This window comes from Myxocyprinus asiaticus, chromosome 3, assembly GCF_019703515.2.
Source record: "Myxocyprinus asiaticus isolate MX2 ecotype Aquarium Trade chromosome 3, UBuf_Myxa_2, whole genome shotgun sequence".
NCBI classification, from domain to species: domain Eukaryota; kingdom Metazoa; phylum Chordata; class Actinopteri; order Cypriniformes; family Catostomidae; genus Myxocyprinus; species Myxocyprinus asiaticus.
Window position 1 is genome coordinate 64,517,240 of NC_059346.1, and position 19,626 is coordinate 64,536,865.

Genomic DNA, 19,626 nt, shown 5'->3' on the forward strand with positions numbered 1-19,626 from the left:
CCAATTTACATCTTGATGTAATCCTTCCTCATGATCACGCAGAGTGTTTTCATGAGCTGAATTGGAGGCTAAACAACTGCACTCAGTAACTTTTGTCTTTGTGTCATCTTGGACTTACACTGACACCTAGCGGCTTGGATGCAGCATCATTTAAAATCAATTGTTTTCAATTTTAGATGCCATTGTAGAAATTTAGTATTCACAGTCAGCCATGATTACTTTAATCAATGAGTGAAAGTGTCAAATAACAGGACGGTTACTGAGATTAAGTGAGTAGTATTTGGCTGGTCTTGTGATTCTAACATGGCAGCCCCCATGTGCGGACCCTCTTCATGTTGAATAAAACAGCTTTTATAAGGTTACTGATATGACTGGGGTCTTCATTTTAATGTCAGTGCTCATGATTTCCTACATATATAAAACAAAATTACAATTCATGTCTTTAGGAGTTAAACTTTTTCATTGTGGAAAAGTGCACCTTTTTGTTTTGCACCTTTAAAATGTGACGAGACTGCAGTATACCCAGCACGTGCAAACCATTCATGCATCACGAGCCGGTGTCCTGAAAATATATTTGCTACCTACCAGGATGTGCTACCAACACTATATTCGCATAGTTTTAGGGTTGGGGTTAGGATTAGGGTTTGGGGTAGGGTTAGGGCTTAGTATAGCCTCACACCATATCACACTATCTGATATTTATGCTGGTAGCACATCCTGATAGGTATTATCTGCCTGACAAGATGTGCTATCAAGGTTTTTTAACACATTTCATGCTGTTGTAGTACATACTGACAGCAATTGACCAGGAAAATAAAAAATGGCACTTTGTGTCAAAAAGGTTGCCGACCCCTGATCTAGGACATTCATTCTTAGAATATTAAGAAGAATTTTTGGAATACATTTTAGAAAATTAATTTTTGATGTTTCATTTATCAAAGAGAAAAAAAACAAATGATAAAACAAGATTAATTAATTCCAATTAATAAAAAAATCAATTCAATAGGGATCCTGTGATAGTAAACGTATATAGATATGAAATAGTCATACAAATATGATTTATGGAAGCGCAAATATATATTGCAATACTATTCAATATATCGGGTCCCTAAAGACCTGAGGTATGCATTTATGGGTTAATGTAAAGTGTTATCAAATTGTTTTAATAGGCACATTCTACATTTTATTATCCCTGGATTTCTCAGCATGGGAAGTCTAAAACGACTAAAGCAACACAATTCTAGAACATTTTGTCACAACTTTTTATTTTTTATTTCATTGCATTCTATTCACTTAAACTGTGTAAAATGGAAGTTTACTTAATCCATGTGAGTTGGAAATGCGTGAATACTTTTTGTGGTGTTAATGTAGCATTGATGAAACAGGGCAGGGGATTTCCATTTTCCAGCATGCTTTGCATGGAACTCCATAGGGAGAGTAAATGTTGAAATTAAGTGTTATTTAATGTGTTTTTTTCTGCAAGATGAATACAAAATGGGATACTTGTTGGTGTTTAATGTTTTGTTATGTTGAGATTTAGAAGAGTTTCTGTTATGTTGGTGTTTTGGGGGTTACCATTATGATGAAGAGTGGTGTTTGAGCTGTCAAATATGAAACTGACTTATTGCTTTGCTTAGCAAATGCTGTGCTAACCATAGCATAGTTACTAAACTACACTTTGTAATAGTGATGGGAAGATCGGATCATTTTACTGACTTGGATCTTTGAGTCTCGTTCAGCAAAATGAACGAATCTTTATTCAAGTCATTTCATTCATTTGAGCAGAATTAAATTAAAATGTTAAATTTTCAATAGCCAAATCCTCCCCAACACGTGTACTTACGCAAACTTTGATTATAGTCCCAATAAGGAAAAAATGATAATGCAGCCAAGGACAAATTATGAGAAACAAAAATGATTAGTTCACCTCTGGAATCTTCTTGTCCGAGTCGTTCAAAAGAACAAACGACTCGGACCAGATGACTCAGGAGGTGAACTAATCATTTCTGTTTCCTGTGTGTGCAATGCATAGCATATACGGCTGTCACATGACAAAAGAAGGAATGACACGGACCAAAAGAGTTGAAAGGTGACCTAATCATTTCCGTTTCTTGTACTCTGTGGTTTTCACGTAACAAACAAATGGAGGTTGCGCAATGTGCATGCGCGGCTAACACAAAATGAACGAATCACTCTCTGAGACTACTCGTTCTTCTGAGTCATATAAAAGATCACTACTCTGTAGTGATTCCAGCCAGCGTGTATTTAGCATGCTAACGTTCACTTTCAGTAGTTAGTACATAAAGAAATAAAACAGATTTATTTGAGTTGCATTGACATGTCTAATTTTGTTGGATTTTCCCAAATGAAGTAGATGCTTTCTATGCAAAGTGTATATGTTGCGATTACATAGTAATTTTAAATTAGAAAACACATTTCAAACATGTGGAAACACTGTCCATGACTGAACCAAGTTCAGCCAAAGAGCTATTTTGTGTGTGTGTGTGTGTGTGTTCTTGAAACATCAATGCACACTCAAAACACAAAGAAATACACATCAATTAAATATACAGTATGTGAATGTAGAGCTAGTCCTGTTAGTCCAGAACACAAACCACATCAGCATGAGCATTAGTCTGTCCTGACAGTCTTGTGTAAGTCTATATGTGTATTTAAGTGCTGCGTTTGCTCTCCTCCTCTCCTCCTGACTCAGCTGCCATTGTCCATTCTGTTTAATTTTGTCATGCTTGACTTCCTGCTACCTTGAGCCCCGACTGCCAGAAGATCTTCAGCGAGCCGTCAACTCAAACAACAATTAGCTCTGCTGACAGATGGATGGTGGGCAAGGAGGAGGAGGAAGGAGGAAGAGGCAGTTTATGTCTGTCTGTCTGTCTTACCTTGATGGCATTGCTGGAGATCTGGATCTCGTGGAGTTTGCGCATGGTGCCATCGCGGTCGATGAAGTACGATGAGGCGAGCTGGTGCAGAGCCTCGACTCCTTGGGTGGCATTCACCATCTTCCGGTCCAGCTTGTTCTTGGCCATGTACATGGTGAGCGCTTCCTCACCTAACGGCACAGAGCAATATGGTCAGTTAACACAAGACTTCACATCCTGTGTCGTGTTTCTGATGCCAAGAGCTGAATTCTCGAATGCCCATACGCATTTAAAAGTTCACCCATGAATGAAAATTCTCATGTCGCTCCAAACCCATGTAATTTCCTTTCTTCTTTGGAACACAGAACGACACAGTTTGAATAATATTGCAGAACATTCAGTCTTCTAAAATCATATGATAGCTTTGTGTGAGAAACAGACCAACATTTACGTCATTATTCGCTTAAAATATTCCTCTCTACTGTAGCTCTCAAATGTATTCAATTCAAATATGTCAAGATGTGTTGTGTCAGGTTTTCCACCAATAACGTCAAATGTCATTTGTTTTTGTTTTGTCATTGACATCAAATACCATGTGAGAGTATAAATGTGTCAACCAGTAGAGATTCTGTGGGCCAAATCCAGACCTTTTGAAATTTACAGTGGCCTTGTGAGGTTGTCAGTTATTTCTCTTAGACAGATTTCCTTAATGGTAATATATATATATATATATATATATATATATATATATATATATAATATTCTGTATGCACTATTATTTGCTGCACAGCTCTTAACACCCGCCCTGCGCTGTGGAAAATGTCCCAATTTTGTAATGTATGTGTTATGTTAAGTGGCCAGTAGGGGCACTAGTCATGATGGACATTCATTCTGTAATGTATGTGTTCTCCCTAGTAGCCAGTAGGGGTGCTAATCATGTTGGACTTTAATTTTGAAGTTTAGTTTTGGGATGTCTTGTCACTGTTTCCTGTTACTGTTTCCTCCCTGTCTTGATTGTTCCCCAGCTCATGTTAACCTTGTTAGTCCTTGTGTATTTATAGCCCTCATGTTCTCTTATCCAGTGTCAAGTATTGTTATTGTAATCTTGAAGTTGAGTCAAGTCTTTTGAATCTTTTGTTTTGTTGTGAATAAACTTAAACTGGAATTGGTTTCAGCAATCATCGTCTGTTCCTGCCTTGCAGCATTACAGATTTATGAATTATTCCACTGGTCAACACCCAGCATCTCTTGTTTCTCTCCCCAAATCCTCACTCACATCTCTTTCATTCTGATTGTGGGGATGATTTAAAATTTAATAATTGTCTCACCTTTTCTTCAATTCTATTACCTAAAATCCTTTATTGTGGGGGTGTTTTAAACGTAGAGAAATGCAATAGACCAGTGTTTCTTGAATCAAATTTCCAAAATGGGGCGCAGGTCGGTTTGGATAGGGTTGAGGACAGCAGGGAAAGAACAATGCCAGGGTATCCCTCTATTGAACATTTTTCAGCGGCCTTATACACGCTCAATATGCTTCTCATTTGAAACGTGGTATTTGCGCAATGTGATTGAAGCCTGGTTTTCGTGTGAGCCATCACAGAACCACTCACGCCAATTGTCTGCTCTGCTCTAACCTACTGTATATCTGGAGCATGTGTGTTAACCAGACTTCCCTCAATATCATGGCGCAGACCACAAAACTGATGCGACCCATTTACTTTTTAGTGAGAATTTCCTTGTTTAATGTCCTATAGAGCACAACAGTCTGGTTCTGGAAGTAAAAATCTTATTCATTTATCCCATAGACAAATAGATTTTCAACAATAAGTTATAAACCTTTAAAGACAAACCTACTATGATCTATGAGATTGTTCATCGATGGTATATGCTTCCGTTGAAGCCATCCATCTGCGTTAACTTCACTGTTTAAAAATCAGGTTTGATAGCAGAATTCATGGTTAACAATTACATTACCCATGGTACCGCAGAGAAAGACCCAACAATCAGAGAACCGTGGCCAACGAAATCCGCAAAACGAGCCTTGGACCGACCACATGCTCCCATGACGCACTGTGAATGACGTAATCGAGTCGGTCTCCCTTCACCCTTAAACTATTTATATATTTGTACCTATCTGAATATTTTGCAATAAAAGTAAAATGTATTGTTTCTATAATCATAATCAACAACATAAAATCAATAGTTTTATATATTCCCATTGTTTTTTTATTTTTATTTTATTCAATGACATCATTCGCTATGCTTCATGGGATTGTAGTTTGTGCCCTCATGCAAGATGGTAAGTAAAGCCTTGACATGCTAAACTGCTCTGAGGAGGAACAGACAATACTGTGCCATGCGCCAAAATAAAGTTTTTTCAAATTAAAGGAATATTCCGGGTTCACTACAATTTAAGCTCAATTGACAGCGTTTGTGGCATAATATTGATTACCACAAAAATGTATTTTGACGCTACCCTCCTTTTCTTCAGAATAGCCTATTTCCATTTGGCCCACTTGTTGATAAATTTGAATAGCCCTCTGTCACACTTTTTATACTGCAGTTTATCTATGGTGCCAAATAACAATACCAAGAAGACAAATACAGTCTACTCAACAAACTGTGTCGCAGATGATCATCGGAAATAATGTATTTGTTCATGTGGTGTAGATACTGTGAGACTAATTGTTTGTTTATGCTTGTAAAGCAAAGTCACACCGTGGTACATTTATATAGGCTTCAACTGTTGCATGAAAATATCAGCAAAAATGACTATATCAGGGCATATATCATTATATTGATATGAAATTACTTATATGATACTGATCATCCCGCCGAGCACTACGCCATATTTAAATTGAATGAGATTTGAGATCTGCTGCGAAGAAGAAGATTTTCAGTTAATTAAACTGACTTAAATTTGGGTCTGTTCCTCACACAATGCTATCATATGACTTTAAAAGACTAGTAAGATCACAGGTCATATGGGCCACATTTATGATGTTTTATGTCATATACTGGATCTCGTCAACCCCAGTGCCCATTACTAAATATAGCCATTACAAAACATCTTATTTTTACTTTGACTTTCCACAAACGAAAGAAAGTAAAATGGTTTTGAAAAGACATATAGGCGAATAAATGATGACAGAATTTTCATTTTTGGTGAACTATTCCTTCAAAAGAATAAAGGATGCTGAGATGCCATGGCAATACTCTATTTCCAGAGTTTTTGTCATTTTTTATGTAGTTATCCATTCAGGTTGCCACAACTCATGCATACATAATTTTGAGAGCTCTGGTTCATGCAGCCAGCAATTTATTTTATTCACATGTTTCTTCAATGTGGACCTGCTGGTGTGTAAGGACTGTCAAACACACTGTCACATTGGCGAAACGGTAAGTATTGGTGACTCACTTCACATACTGTCATAGGGAAAATTCAGCTTACAGTGTCAAACTAACATGACCCAAGTCTTTCTCTTTCAGTCATACTACTCGACAGTAAAGGTTTCTTCGAGACTGCAGTCAAGAGGGAAAAGCAGATATGATTGATTTTGCAAAGCACCACTGACCTTTTATTAAATAACTCATTCACTTGTACATCTCTGCTCACACAGTAACAGTCAAATCCAGCCAGCAAAAAATAGCAGCAATGTGGTGACATAGACAAACACAGCCAAAAACCTCTGCTATCTCTCTATCTCTGTCACTCGCATTATCTTGTATTATTCTTTTCTGCCCTACAAAGACACAATAACTATGTCAACACTGTCTTTTTCTTTTTTTTTTTTTTTTTTTTTTTGCAGCCAGAATATTATAAAATAGTTTCACTTTGCTTCTCTGAATCTGAGCATGGTTGAGCTAAATTTATCTGTCACAGGGTCTGAGAGACCTGATTTCAGTCATCATGACTCATAATAAAGTAAAGTAAAGATGGTTCCATCTAAATAAAAAAGGACTATTTCACCTAGTATGTGTGTGGTAGGCATTTTTTTTTTTTTTTTTTGTTTATTAGGTTATTGTTTTGATAGCTTAGCAACATGCTAACAGTAGACTAAACTGTTGGAGTCCACTGTGAGCTCTAGTTGAGTCTCTTGTGCACTTCACTATGGATTGGAGTATACACTGATGAGCCAAAACTTTATGACCACATGCCTAATATGCCATTGGTTCTCCGCACACCGCCAAAACAGCGCCAACCTGCCGAGGCATTGACTCTACAAGACCTCTGAAGGTGTCCTGTGGTATCTGGCACCAAGACATTAGCAGCAGATCCTTCAAGTCCTGTAAGTTGCGAGGTGGAGCCTCCGTGGATTGGACTTGTTGGTCCAGCATATCCCATAGATGCTCAATCAGATTGAGGTCTAGGGAATTTGAGGGCAACACCTTGAACTCTTCATCATGTTCCTCAAACCATTCCCGAACAATGTGTGCAGTGTGGCAGGGTGAATTATCCTGCTGAAAGAGGCCACTGGCATCATTGAATACCATTGCCATGAAAAGGTGTACCTGGTTTGCAACGATGTATAGGTAGGTGGTAATTGACAAATTGATGTCCACATGAATTTTTGACCCAGGGTTTCCCAGCAGAAGATTGCCCAGTGCATCACACTCCCTCCACCAGCTTGTCGTCTTCCCACAGTGCATCCTGGTGCCATCACTTCCCTAGTAAAACGCTGCACATGTACATGGCCGTCTGTCCACCTGATGTAAAAGTAACATGACTCATCAGACCAGACAACCTTCTTCCACTGCTCCAAGGTCCAGTTCCGATGCTCGCGTGCCCATTGTAGGTGCTTTCAATGGTAGACAGGGGTCATCATGGGCACTCTGACCGGTCTGCATCTACACAGCCCCATACACAGCAGAGTGCGGTGCACTGTGTGTTTTGACACATTCCTGCCGTAACCATCATTTAAATTTTCTGTGTCTTGTGCCACAGCATCTGTCGGTTCGGACCAGATGGGATAGCCTTAATTGCCCTCGTTCATAGCTGAGCCTTGAGTGGCCAACACCCTGTCGCCGGTTTGTAGTTTGTCCCTCCTCGGACTACTGTCAGTAGGTACTCATCACTGCTGACTGGGAGCACCCCACAAGTCTTGCTGTTTCATAGATGCTCTGACCTAGTCATCTGGCATCATAACAATTTGGCCTTTGACAAAGTCGCTCAGGTCTTTACTCCTGCTCAATTTTCTTGCATTCAACACGCTGACTACAAGAACTGATTGTTCACTTATCATCTAATCTACCCAGACCTTGACATATAGCCTTGTTAGGAGATTATCAATGTTATTCACTTCACCTGTGGGTGGTCATAATGTTTTGGCTCATCAGCATATGTGGCCTATGCAGAGCATTCTCTATCAATTACAGATTAGATTAAATGACAGTTGGGATGCTGCCTTAGAAGGTTTCTGCCTATGTAGGCAGTAGACAGCAAGGCAGTTCAAGGTTCTGGAGCAGAACTTAAAATATGAAATGGCATTTGTAACCATTTAGCTTCCACATTTTGACGGACTTTTGAGTGAAACAAGATAATAAATGGGAAAATAAAGTAGACTGGGACTTAGGAGTTGATTGGCATGTCATAAAAGAATAAATAAGAGTTGAATGTACATTTGCAGTGGGTTGTGGAGGACTAAAACACACTATTGAACTATATAGCTGAGATTCCATCCATTTATTTGTATGTGACTTTTGGGATATCGCAAAAAATGCTGTATGGAAACACCAAGATGTGAATAAAGTTTCTAAAATGTGCATAAAAATGTATACTCTTGTTTGATGTGGATACATTTTTTGCACATTACTTATAATGGAAAAATGTACTGAATCGCTGAGAGAATATCATTAATTTCATTGCATAACATCTCAAATGTTGCTCTGGTTATTCTAAAATGGTCAAACAAAATGAGTGTTTTGTCTGCGAGCTCTAAACCAAAAGTACTTTATAACATTTAATAAAAGAGCCACATTGTCTTCAATTTCCATTTTCAATCATATTTTTAGAAACACTGCATTACCTACAACAGTAGCCTAAAACAATGACTAAATAGCTTTTGGTTAAAATTAATAATAGCCCGCATGGGGAGCCTGGGTAGCTCAGCGAGTATTGGTGCTGACTACCACCCCTGGAGTCGTGAGTTCGAATCCAGGGCGTGCTGAGTTACTCCAGCCAGGTCTCCTAAGCAACCAAATTGGCCCAGTTGCTAGGGAGGGTAGAGTCACATGGGGTAACCTCCTCGTGGCCACTATAATGTGTGGTTCTCGCTCTCGGTGGGGCACGTGGTGAGTTGTGCATGGATGCCGCGTAGAATAGCGTAGGCCTCCACATGCGCTACGTCTCCATGGTAACGCGCTCAACAAGCCACGTGATAAAATGTGTGGATTGACGGTCTCAGACACGGAGGCAACTGAGATTCGTCCTCCGCCACCCAGATTGAGGCGAGTCACTATACCACCACGAGGACTTAGAGCGTATTGGGAATTTGGCATTCCAAATTGGGGAGAAAAGGGGAGAAAATTTAAAAATTTATAAATAATAGCCCGCATGGCTTAGGTGACATCAGTTGAAAATAAAAGTTGTTTTTGAGGTGGAGCAACTAATTACATTTTTGATGAAAGATCACAAAGACAAACAGTTGAGGAATCATGCACAATAACACAGGAAACGTGCATTAATAAGTAAATACTGTCAATTGTCATTTCATGTTGACACAAAGTTGTCTGAAAAACATCCCGCAAACACATCACAGGCATTTAGGAACCTGTTTAGTGATGACAGCGATCGGTCATTTAAACTGCTATCCAGCGGCCGTAGTCATCGCTCATGTCTTGTGTCTTATTTGGTTCAGGTTTGGGTGAGATGGACAGGCCCTGATCTACCAGCTCCACCCAAAGGCATGTTAATGTTATGAGCACATCCATTAACCTGCTAACATCAACCTTTTGATTATCACGGCCTTTCGTTTAAGTTGTGTCTATACTGTTCAGCCTCAACGAAAAGTGTCTCTAAGAGAAAGAGGGTACAACAAGGTTGCACAGTAAAGCCTGACGCTAATGTGACTAACCTTTAAAGCGGTGTTAATATATCAAATTTCCTGTTAATCAACCGATTAATCAATGTAAGGACACCAACAGCGAACAAAGAACCTTAATGCGACCTTGAGCTGCAGTATAATTACACGCTCCCGTCTGTCCACAATAAAGCGACTTGCTTCCTCAGGCTGTGTTATCAAAACATGAGCGTCTGTATGGTGGACTCGTTGGGTTTGTAATCGCTGATATTATGAGGCACACTCTGATATTAGCCCTCTAGATTAAACAGTGCTTTGATTTACCGTGGTGCTTTGGACTCGAGCAGCCATACTGCTTATATCGATTTCCCATTCAGTTTAATGGTCATACCTTGTAGGTGAGGGAGGTCCAGTGTTTTTTGTACTCATGGATTCCCTTTAACACAGCTTCTGAATGTAATGAAATTCCAGTCTAGTCACCGTTCCATTTTTCTTTGGATTCCAATAACATTGAAAAAGACCAATAAGTGCAGTAATGATTTTAATGACTAGCACCACAACCACTGACTTGCACAACACCTCAAAGTCAAAATGCCATCAAAATTAACTCAAAAGTTTATTTTGTTAATACCCTTTTCTTGTCTTATTGTGAACGATTCATCAGTGCACGTCATTCCAGAAAATATACAGTATATATAATACTGTACATAATGTAATAACTGGACTTTCCTTTTTGGCTGACATCACCTGTCATATTGAGACTATGGAGGACAAGGAGGGAATTTATATCTAAAACAGCTTTGCTATCTCTCACAAAACGTTTTGGATTCCCTCGCAATTATTTTTGGATTCCTTCGCAATTCATCTCTTACAAAAAAATAACCTTGGTTTTACTAAAGTAACCATAGATCATCTACTGTATGGTCTTTGTAGCAGCACTCATAGCAACCACAAAATGTACTGTTTGTACAAAATTTACAGTAACCATATTTTAAACATGATATTAACAGTAAAACCATGGTAATAATACAGCATATACAAAACAATGGTAATCCAAAACATAATTATTCTGCCAAAAAACATATAGTTTCACTATAGTAATTTGTAATAGAAGTACCATCATTTTTGAAACCATGGTTCCTCCCCAAAAATTTGCTCTTTAAAATTAACCATGGTTTCACTAAAACTTCAGTACCATGACTGTAGTAACCATGTTCTTTTTTTTTTTTTTTTCAGTAGTGGCTTGTCACCACAGATATCGGTAGGGCAGATCTCTCTCTCTCTCTCTCTCTCTCTCTCTCTCTCTCTCTCTCTCTCTCTCTTTTACATTATTCTGCTGGTTCAACTAATTGTTCAAACACAAACGCACTGACACAATATGTGGTATCCATGCATTATTCCACCACAAGGCAGCACCCTTAGAACATCATGTTGAAACTAATATTCTAAATAAGAACGATTTATCTTAAAATGTTGACTTGCTGTAGATCACAATGTAAATCTAATGTTATTTTATTGTTGTTGAATTGTTGTTGAAGAACCCCAAGGAGAAGGATAGAAACAGAAATACTTACATGCTATTTATACGTTTCCAGTCTTAAAAAAAAAAAAAAAAAAAAAAAAAACTTAAATCACATTAAATTTAAAACAGAAAGTTTCAAGAGCCAAGGCTTTTTGACATAAAATTTGTCATTATACAAATCATACAATGTCTTATCACCTACCCTTATCTTTTGATTGGCATTTTTATTTATTTATTTTTTATGTCTGGCTTGTCAGAGCTAAGTTGTTTGATAGACAGTTTGTCTTATAGAAATGACACACTGTTACTCACACGTTCATCGATATTGCTCGCCATGTTCTCAATCTGTCACACTGCTGGCGCGCACTAATACTAGTTACCTTTGGTTTGGCACTACCGATGGGCAGATTCATTTCTGCCCCAATGAGTCTCAATGAGGGCTCGTTGCAGTACCATATTTGACCACATATTTCAATTGAAAAGAACTGAGGGGCGCTGTGGAGTTCGGGAGGGCAACAGACTCTCTGCCTCACATGCTTGTGTATCTTTATCAAACACTGTGTAACAGAGCTTTCAGACACTTTACGACTTAGAAATAGGATCCAAACTTATACTAGACCTGCTTTTAAATATATATGTCAGCTATTTGAACACATTTATGGGCAAAAATGTACATTATTGGATCTATGTTTTCAAGTGGATGAATATTTAGGTGGGGCTCTGCGCTACCTGCCCAAATAGACGAGGCGCGCCTGGTTGTTACTAGGGTTATTGTTTTAATACAAATATAATGGTTAAAATTACCAAAAAGTACCATAGAACTATAGTTACTGTAGTAAAACCATGGTCAATTGTGTGGTTACAATTATTCTATTACAAATACCATAGTTCAACTATAGTCACTGTAGTAAAACCATGGTACATTTTTGTAAGGGGTGGATTGTGATGGAACTCAAACTATTCTGAGGAAACACAAAATATTGTGAGGGAATGCAAGCTATTTCAGAAAATAAATTGGGGCTCTGTAAGAGACCACTTTTCACCATCTAATCAATTCCCGACTGGTCCCGCCGAACATTTTATTTTTCTCATTAAATATCCAGTTTTACTCTGAAATACATCACATTACAGAAGCAAAAGGGGTTGTGAATGTTGACTTTAAACAATTACGAAGAACCATTTGCAATTTCAAAGACTATTAAACAATCCTCAAAATAAATAAACACCAAAAACAAGTATTTGAATGTGTCCACAGATTTTTTGTAACTAACCAGCCAATTTCACTGAAGTACACCAATGACTGTGGTCTGTTCAGACAGTATCTGTCTATCTTTCTGTTGATGTTGATCTGTCAATATAATAACATGCTCTAAAGAGCAGAGCACTCTGAGAGCACTGACCTCAGGCCTGTTATCATGTCTCATGACCCTGAGCGCGAGCGAGATCTACTGACACTACTCACACAGATGAAGATGATGATGCGAGACAGAGAGAGATCTGTATTATATGGGTTATTCTCTGAAAACATTGCCTGCAATTCTCAACAGTTCTGGAAACACTTTGCAATAAGGTGCCATTCATTAACATTAGTTAATGCATTTGATATCATGAACTAACAATGAACAATCTATTTTCACAGCATTTATTAATCTTTGTTAATGTTAGTTAATAAAAATACAATTGTTCATTGTTAGTTCCTGTTAGTGCACAGTGCATTAACTAACGTTTACACATGCAACTTTTCATGTTTATTGTTAGTTCATGTTAACTAATGTCGTAAACTAATGTTAAAGTTACAGTATTTGACTTTTGTCTCGCAGATGAATCTTATGGTTTAAAGTGTACCGGTGTAACCATGATTACAGGTGGTCATCATATCAGAGTGAATGTCACTAATGACAACAAAACTCACCCCCGTCCCCTCAAAAAAATAAAATAAAATTAACGAAATGAAGAAAAAGACAGATATCCAAAAATATGTCTTATGAGAAGGTAAGTAGAATATCTTCCGCTGTTGTTTTGACTGATTGAAAACAGTTGTTTTAAAATAAATAGCTTTACAAAAGTTAGACAACGATGACATTAGACATAACGATACTAGTCATACCAGATCAAATCAAACGGTGGGAAATATTATAACTTCGCTAGCAGGCAAATAGACCAAGGTAGTGACTGGTTTAGAGATTGGCATTGTTTTTTGTTTTTTTTTCATTGTCCTTCCTTCCTCGAAAATGAAATTGAAAGCACTGCAGTAACACTATCCATAATGAAATGCCCCATTAGAGTGGCTAAAGCTATCCAACGAACTACCGCGCTAAGAAAGCTACCTGGTTAACTATCGGTCCAATAAAATATCTTACCTGTCCAACAAAAAAAACAAAAAAAACTCCATCTCTGGGTCAGTTGTCGGCACCTCTGAAAAGCCAATCCAATGTTTTTTCGTGCTTTATTACAGGCTCTGTCACATTCCCTTTTTGCTTGCAGGCTCTTCTCGGTTCCTTTATTTTGAAAACGGGCGATTCCCCAGAGGGTTGCCTTTTTGAATGATCCATGGTCAATGTCACTCAATTGTTGTGTCTACAAGCTTTCAGTTTCAAACTACTACCACACATATCACCACACATATACACACACTGTAGCTGGATCTTCTTTTCTTTATGGACATGAGGTAAACACGCACGGACGAATGATGGAAGTATGCAATTTCCAGCCAAATCTGTCCCGACAGCTCTAAAACATAAATCATTATTATAGGTTTATCATAGTGAATCGGGGTAAGGCAAAAACATGGTTTGGAAGATGGGTTGTTGGTGTACTTGCTCATTAATTAAATGTTGTTCATTTCTAACAAAACAATCTTAGATAGTGTAGCTTTAACAAATGGAACTTTACAGTATTACCAGAATATTTTTCGACCTCAGGCCTAAAGTACTAGGGCCCATTACCACCAAGGACACTGAGAAACCTTCCTGGATATTCAGATTGGTGGTCCACAAATATGATTCTTAAACTATTACCCCTAATCTTAAATATGTGGTTACAGTCTCGCAAAGTACCAATATTTATTTATCATTACTAGTCCTAAAGCACAACACTATTTCAACCCCGTCCCAGTAGGTTTGGGATTTATTTCAATTTAGCAATAACTCAGTTTCAATTGATTGAACCCATGACAAAAGTTCTTTGCCAACTCAAATATTCAATATGTTTCAGGGTTGAATGCTACGGGTTTGAAGGTCAGTGCAAAAACCACCTTAACAAGCAAATATTATCACATCCTACCATATGATTCACAGTCAAATATTCTTGTGTTTTGCCCCAAGAACAATATGTTTCTGTAAAAATATTATCACCATTATTTTTCACATAATGGTTGAACTATTGAGCTTGAAAAGGTCTATATACTGTAAGTGTTAAGATCACAAAATAAAGATAAAGACTGTAATATAAATTAGATTAAATAAAGGCTGATATTTTTATGATGTCACTCCCTTAAATACTGTCAGGATGGTCAAATCATTAATTTAATAGGGGGAAAGTCACAACATAACAGGGTTGAATAGACTGCGAAAGAAGGAAGGACAAATACCAATTCTGCATTTTCTCAGAAAACACATAAAGCATTATGTATAAGCATTAATATATTTTAATGTCAATAAAAGCAAAATTTAGGTAAAGCCTGAATTTTTTATTCTACTGTATATAACCCCTTAAAATGTAATATTGATGAATTGGGGCATCATTTTTATTTTTGGATATTTAGATGAACAATATAAATAATAATAAAAAATCAAATAAAAAAAACACGAAACAGTTAAATCCATCAAATAATGTATGTTCAGTATGCTGTTAAATGCATCAGTAGCACATTTATGCATTTGGCAGACACTTTTATCCAAAGCAACTTACAGTGCACTTATTACAGGGGCAATCTCCCTGGAGCAACCTGAGGTTAAGTGCCTTGCTCAAGGACACAATGGTGATGGCTGTGGGAATTGAACCAGCAACCTTCTGATTACCAGTTATGTGCTTTAGCCCACTATGCCACCACCACCAATCCACCATGCCACCACCACTCCACCTCCAGTAGTAAGTCATGAGGACACAAACGGCACTGTTTCCTGACAATGACCCACATGTATGTTGGTTCTTCAGCATCATATTCTTTCTTCCGATCAGATTTCTCTCTTCCATAATTAGAGCATCAGGTTTAACCACTAAGTCAGAACAGATATAACATTATAATCCCACAATACAGAAGTCTCCATGCAAACCAACCAACAGCATATCAGAGTTATTACACTTGACAACTGGGAATCTATATGAAACTGACCCCTTAAAGGACAAAAAGGTATCAAACCTTTAAAATTATTTAAGTTCCGCACAAATACACAAAATGTGATGTATGAATTTCCATTAGAGACAGATCCCATTAACAGAACTTACTCCAAATTATTGGTTCTCAAATTGTGCGTTGCAACCCACAGATCAGATAGGGTCAAGGACATGCTAAATGCAAATAATAAAACATAACTAACCACAGGATAGCAAAATAAATAGCACAATTAAAATGAAATTAACTTTTAAAAGGTAAGAGATTACATTGGGCCTATGATGTTCATTGTAATACAGTATCAATACATTTCCATGTTTGATTTTAAGGACATTTATGTTTACTTTGGTACAATAAGCAATATTGGTACTCTAAATATAATTTATATATAAATATAATTTACAATGGCAAGAAAAAGTATGTGAACCCTTTGCAATTAGCTGGTTTTCTGCATTATCTGGTTATAAAATGTGATCTCATCTTCATCAAAGTCACAAGTATAGACAAACACAATGTGCTTAAGCTAACATCACACAAACAATTATAATCTTTCATGTCTTTCTTGAAAACAACCCCTTAAAAATTCACAGTGTTGTTGAAAAAGTAAGTGAACCCTTGGATTCAGTAACTGGTCGATCTTCCTTTGGCAGCAATAACCTCAACCAAGCATTTATGGTAGCTGCGGATTACACCTGCACAACGTTCAGAAGGAATTTTGAACCATTCTTCCTTACAGAACTGTTTCAGCACAGCTCATATTCTTAGGATGTCTGGTGTTAACGGCTCTTTTGTGGTCATTCCACAGGATCTCTATTGGGTTAAGGTCTGGGCTCTGACTGGGACACTCCAAAAGGTGGATCATCTTTTTTTGAAGCCATTCTGTAGTGGATTTACGTCGATGTTTAGGGTCATTGTCCAGCTGTATCACCCAACTTTTACTGAGCTTCGGCTGGCGCACAGCCACCCTGACATTATCCTGTAGGATATCTTGATAACCTTGGGATTTAATTTTTCCCTTGATGATGGCAAGTGGTCCACACCCCGAAGCAGCAAAGCAGTCCCAAATCATGATGCTTCCTCCTCCATACTTCACCATTGGGATGATGTTTTCATCATTGGTATGCGGCGCCCTTTTTATGCCATACGTAGTGCTGCGTGTTCTTCCCAAACAATTCAACTGTAGTTTCATCAGTCCACAAAACATTTTCCAGTAGTATTGTGGAGTGTCAAGGTGGTCTTTGGCAAACTTCAGGAGTGCAGCAATGTTTTTGTTGGAAAGCAGTGGCTTCCTTCATGGTGTCCTGCCATGGACAAGATGCCTGTTTAATGTTTTCCGTATAGTAGATTCATGAACAGAGATGTTCACAAGTTCCAATGATTCCTTCAAGTCTTTAACTGTCACTCTAGGGTTCTTTTTTACCACATTGAGCATTCTGTGGTGTGCCCTTTGAGTCATCTTGGCTGGACGGCCACCTCTAGGGAGAGTAGCCACAGTACTAATTCGTCTCCATTTATAGACAATTAATCTATCTAAGCTCTTCGAGATAACTTTGTAACCCTTTTCATCTTGATGCAAAGCAACAATTCTTGATCGTAGGTCTTCTGAGATCTCCTTTTTTGCAAGGCATGGTCCACATCAGCAGGTGCTTCTTGTGAATAGAAAGCTCAAAATGTTTGAGTGATTTTTATAAGTCAGAGTAGCTCTAACCCACACCTCAAATCTCATTTTATTATTTTGATGCCAGGTTTGCTAACTCCTGACTCTAATTAGCTTATGTTGACATCATTAGCCTAGGGGTTCGTATACTTTTTCCAACCTACACTGTGAATGTTTGAATTATGTATATAATATGTACAAGAACAATACAATAATTTGTGTGTTATTAGTTAAAACAGATTGTGTTTGTTTTATTGTAACTTAGATGAAGTTCAAACCAGATTTTAAGACAAATTTATACATAAATGCAGGTAATTCCAAAGGGTTCACATACTTTTTCTTTTCACTGTATGTTGTTTATTCCACATCATCAACAAAACATAACCAGGCCAAATGAGCCATAAAATGTGCAATTAGAACAGACTAATGATGTTAATTATACAGGGCAGGGGATCTTCTAACTTAGCACATTGGAAAATATTTATTTACATTTTTTTTATCATTCATTTTTCATCCTTTTGGTAGAAAGCATATTAACATGTATAAATAAGAAGCATGCAGGGCAAACTATATTGTTAGGCCTGATGTTTATTGTTTGCATGCACTTTTACCTTGTACTATATACAAGTATTTACACTGATATGTAGAAGAAATGCTAAAACAGTACCGTCTCTTTAAGAAAACTGGCAGTTCCACTTTTTGTTTTGGTTGAGCAAATATTAACGAGAATAGAGTGTGGAGTGGCATGCGTTATTTATTATATTGTATTATATTAATCAAATGTTACTTTTTGTTGTTTTTGATCAACAACTTTGATCAAGAACAGAAAGGATATTAAACGAGACATTATTCAATGACAGATGGATTGTGTGGATCTCATATTTAGGCACACATTACACAGAACAAGTCAAACCAAACTTTTACTCTCAACACGCAGTGAAAGGATCTTGCTGCTGAACTTTGCATTTTATAAGATTGATCTTGGGTTTTTCAGAATGGATATGGAGATTAATTATGAAATCTATATTTTTACCCAGCCCTAATCCCTGTTATTTTTATTTTAAGTCAGACAATTTGTTTTAGAAATTCAACACAGCAAAATTCTATTATTTTCCTTGTACCCCCTGGAGCCTGCTTAGGTATCCCCTGGAGTATGTGTATCCGCATTTGGGAATCACTGCTCTATTGGGTCTAAAGCAAAACCAGTTAAGAATCACTGAATTGGCATTCGCATTCTTCATCAGAAGAAAACACAGAAAAATCCCTGAAAATGCTAAATGCGATGTATTTGCATGGATTGGTCAGAGCACTTACCTCCCAGTGTGGCAGATATGAGGATGTGCGTTCCATATTTCTTGATGATAGTGTCGATGAACTGTTGCGTGGACGGCCGTCGCCCCAGCATCCGCATACTTCGTTGGAACTCCGGCATCAGCGGCAGAGGATTCCGAATCAGATCCCGCCTCTCGATGGCTGTATTCCTCACCTTCCAACGTGCAAACTCCCTGGAGAACACAACCCAACAAAAATTTGAAGGACATGTCAAAAAATGACTGCGGGATAGAGCTGTCGCTGACCAAATATCAGAGAGACAAATAGCCTATGACAGTTTCGAAAAACTGGGACCATACCACAACGTTTGGAATCTCTGCGATTTACCGTTTCTGACACCCAGAAACTTTTATTATTAAATACAGTAGAGTTTAAGCACCTGAGATATTTGGACACATAATGATGCATTCAGAGCTTTGCGTATGTGCATCAGTAAATTACAAAAACTAGATACAGGTATTGCACAAACTGAAGAGCCACAATTGTCGCTTCTTAATAAGAGTTTATTTTTGACTCACAAAAATTGATGATTAAAATGATTGTTTTCATGTTAATAAATAAAGGTGCATTGCTAGTTTCAACATTATTTGTACTTTGTCTTGTTGGACAAGAAAAACAAGCTTTATACCATGTGACCCACATTTGGTTTTCGACCATCAAAAATGGGTCAAATTTATCGAATCAAATCGAATTTATGCATGGTGCCACATTGAGAGTCCAATACCTCTTAGATATAACCATACAGAGACTTAAAAATGAAGATACAAAAATGAAGGTTGGTTCTGAACCAGAATCTAAAAGGATATTAAGATATATGTAATACTTCTGGAGTTAAAGGCACACCAACTTTGAAAAAACAACAAAAATATATATATATATATTTTTTT

General features: G+C 37.6%; 1 protein-coding gene across 1 annotated transcript in view; it reads right to left on the reverse strand.

Moving 5' to 3' along the window:
• The window catches only part of LOC127426084 (BMP/retinoic acid-inducible neural-specific protein 1), a 254,315-nt gene that overhangs the window by 93,422 nt on the left and 141,267 nt on the right, over nt 1–19,626 (reverse strand). The window contains exons 3-4 of the mRNA XM_051672601.1: nt 18,722–18,912; nt 2,898–3,067 (exon numbers count right to left, since the gene is read on the reverse strand). Coding sequence (XP_051528561.1) covers nt 2,898–3,067; nt 18,722–18,912 — 361 coding nt within the window. The remainder of the gene's footprint in view (nt 1–2,897; nt 3,068–18,721; nt 18,913–19,626) is intronic.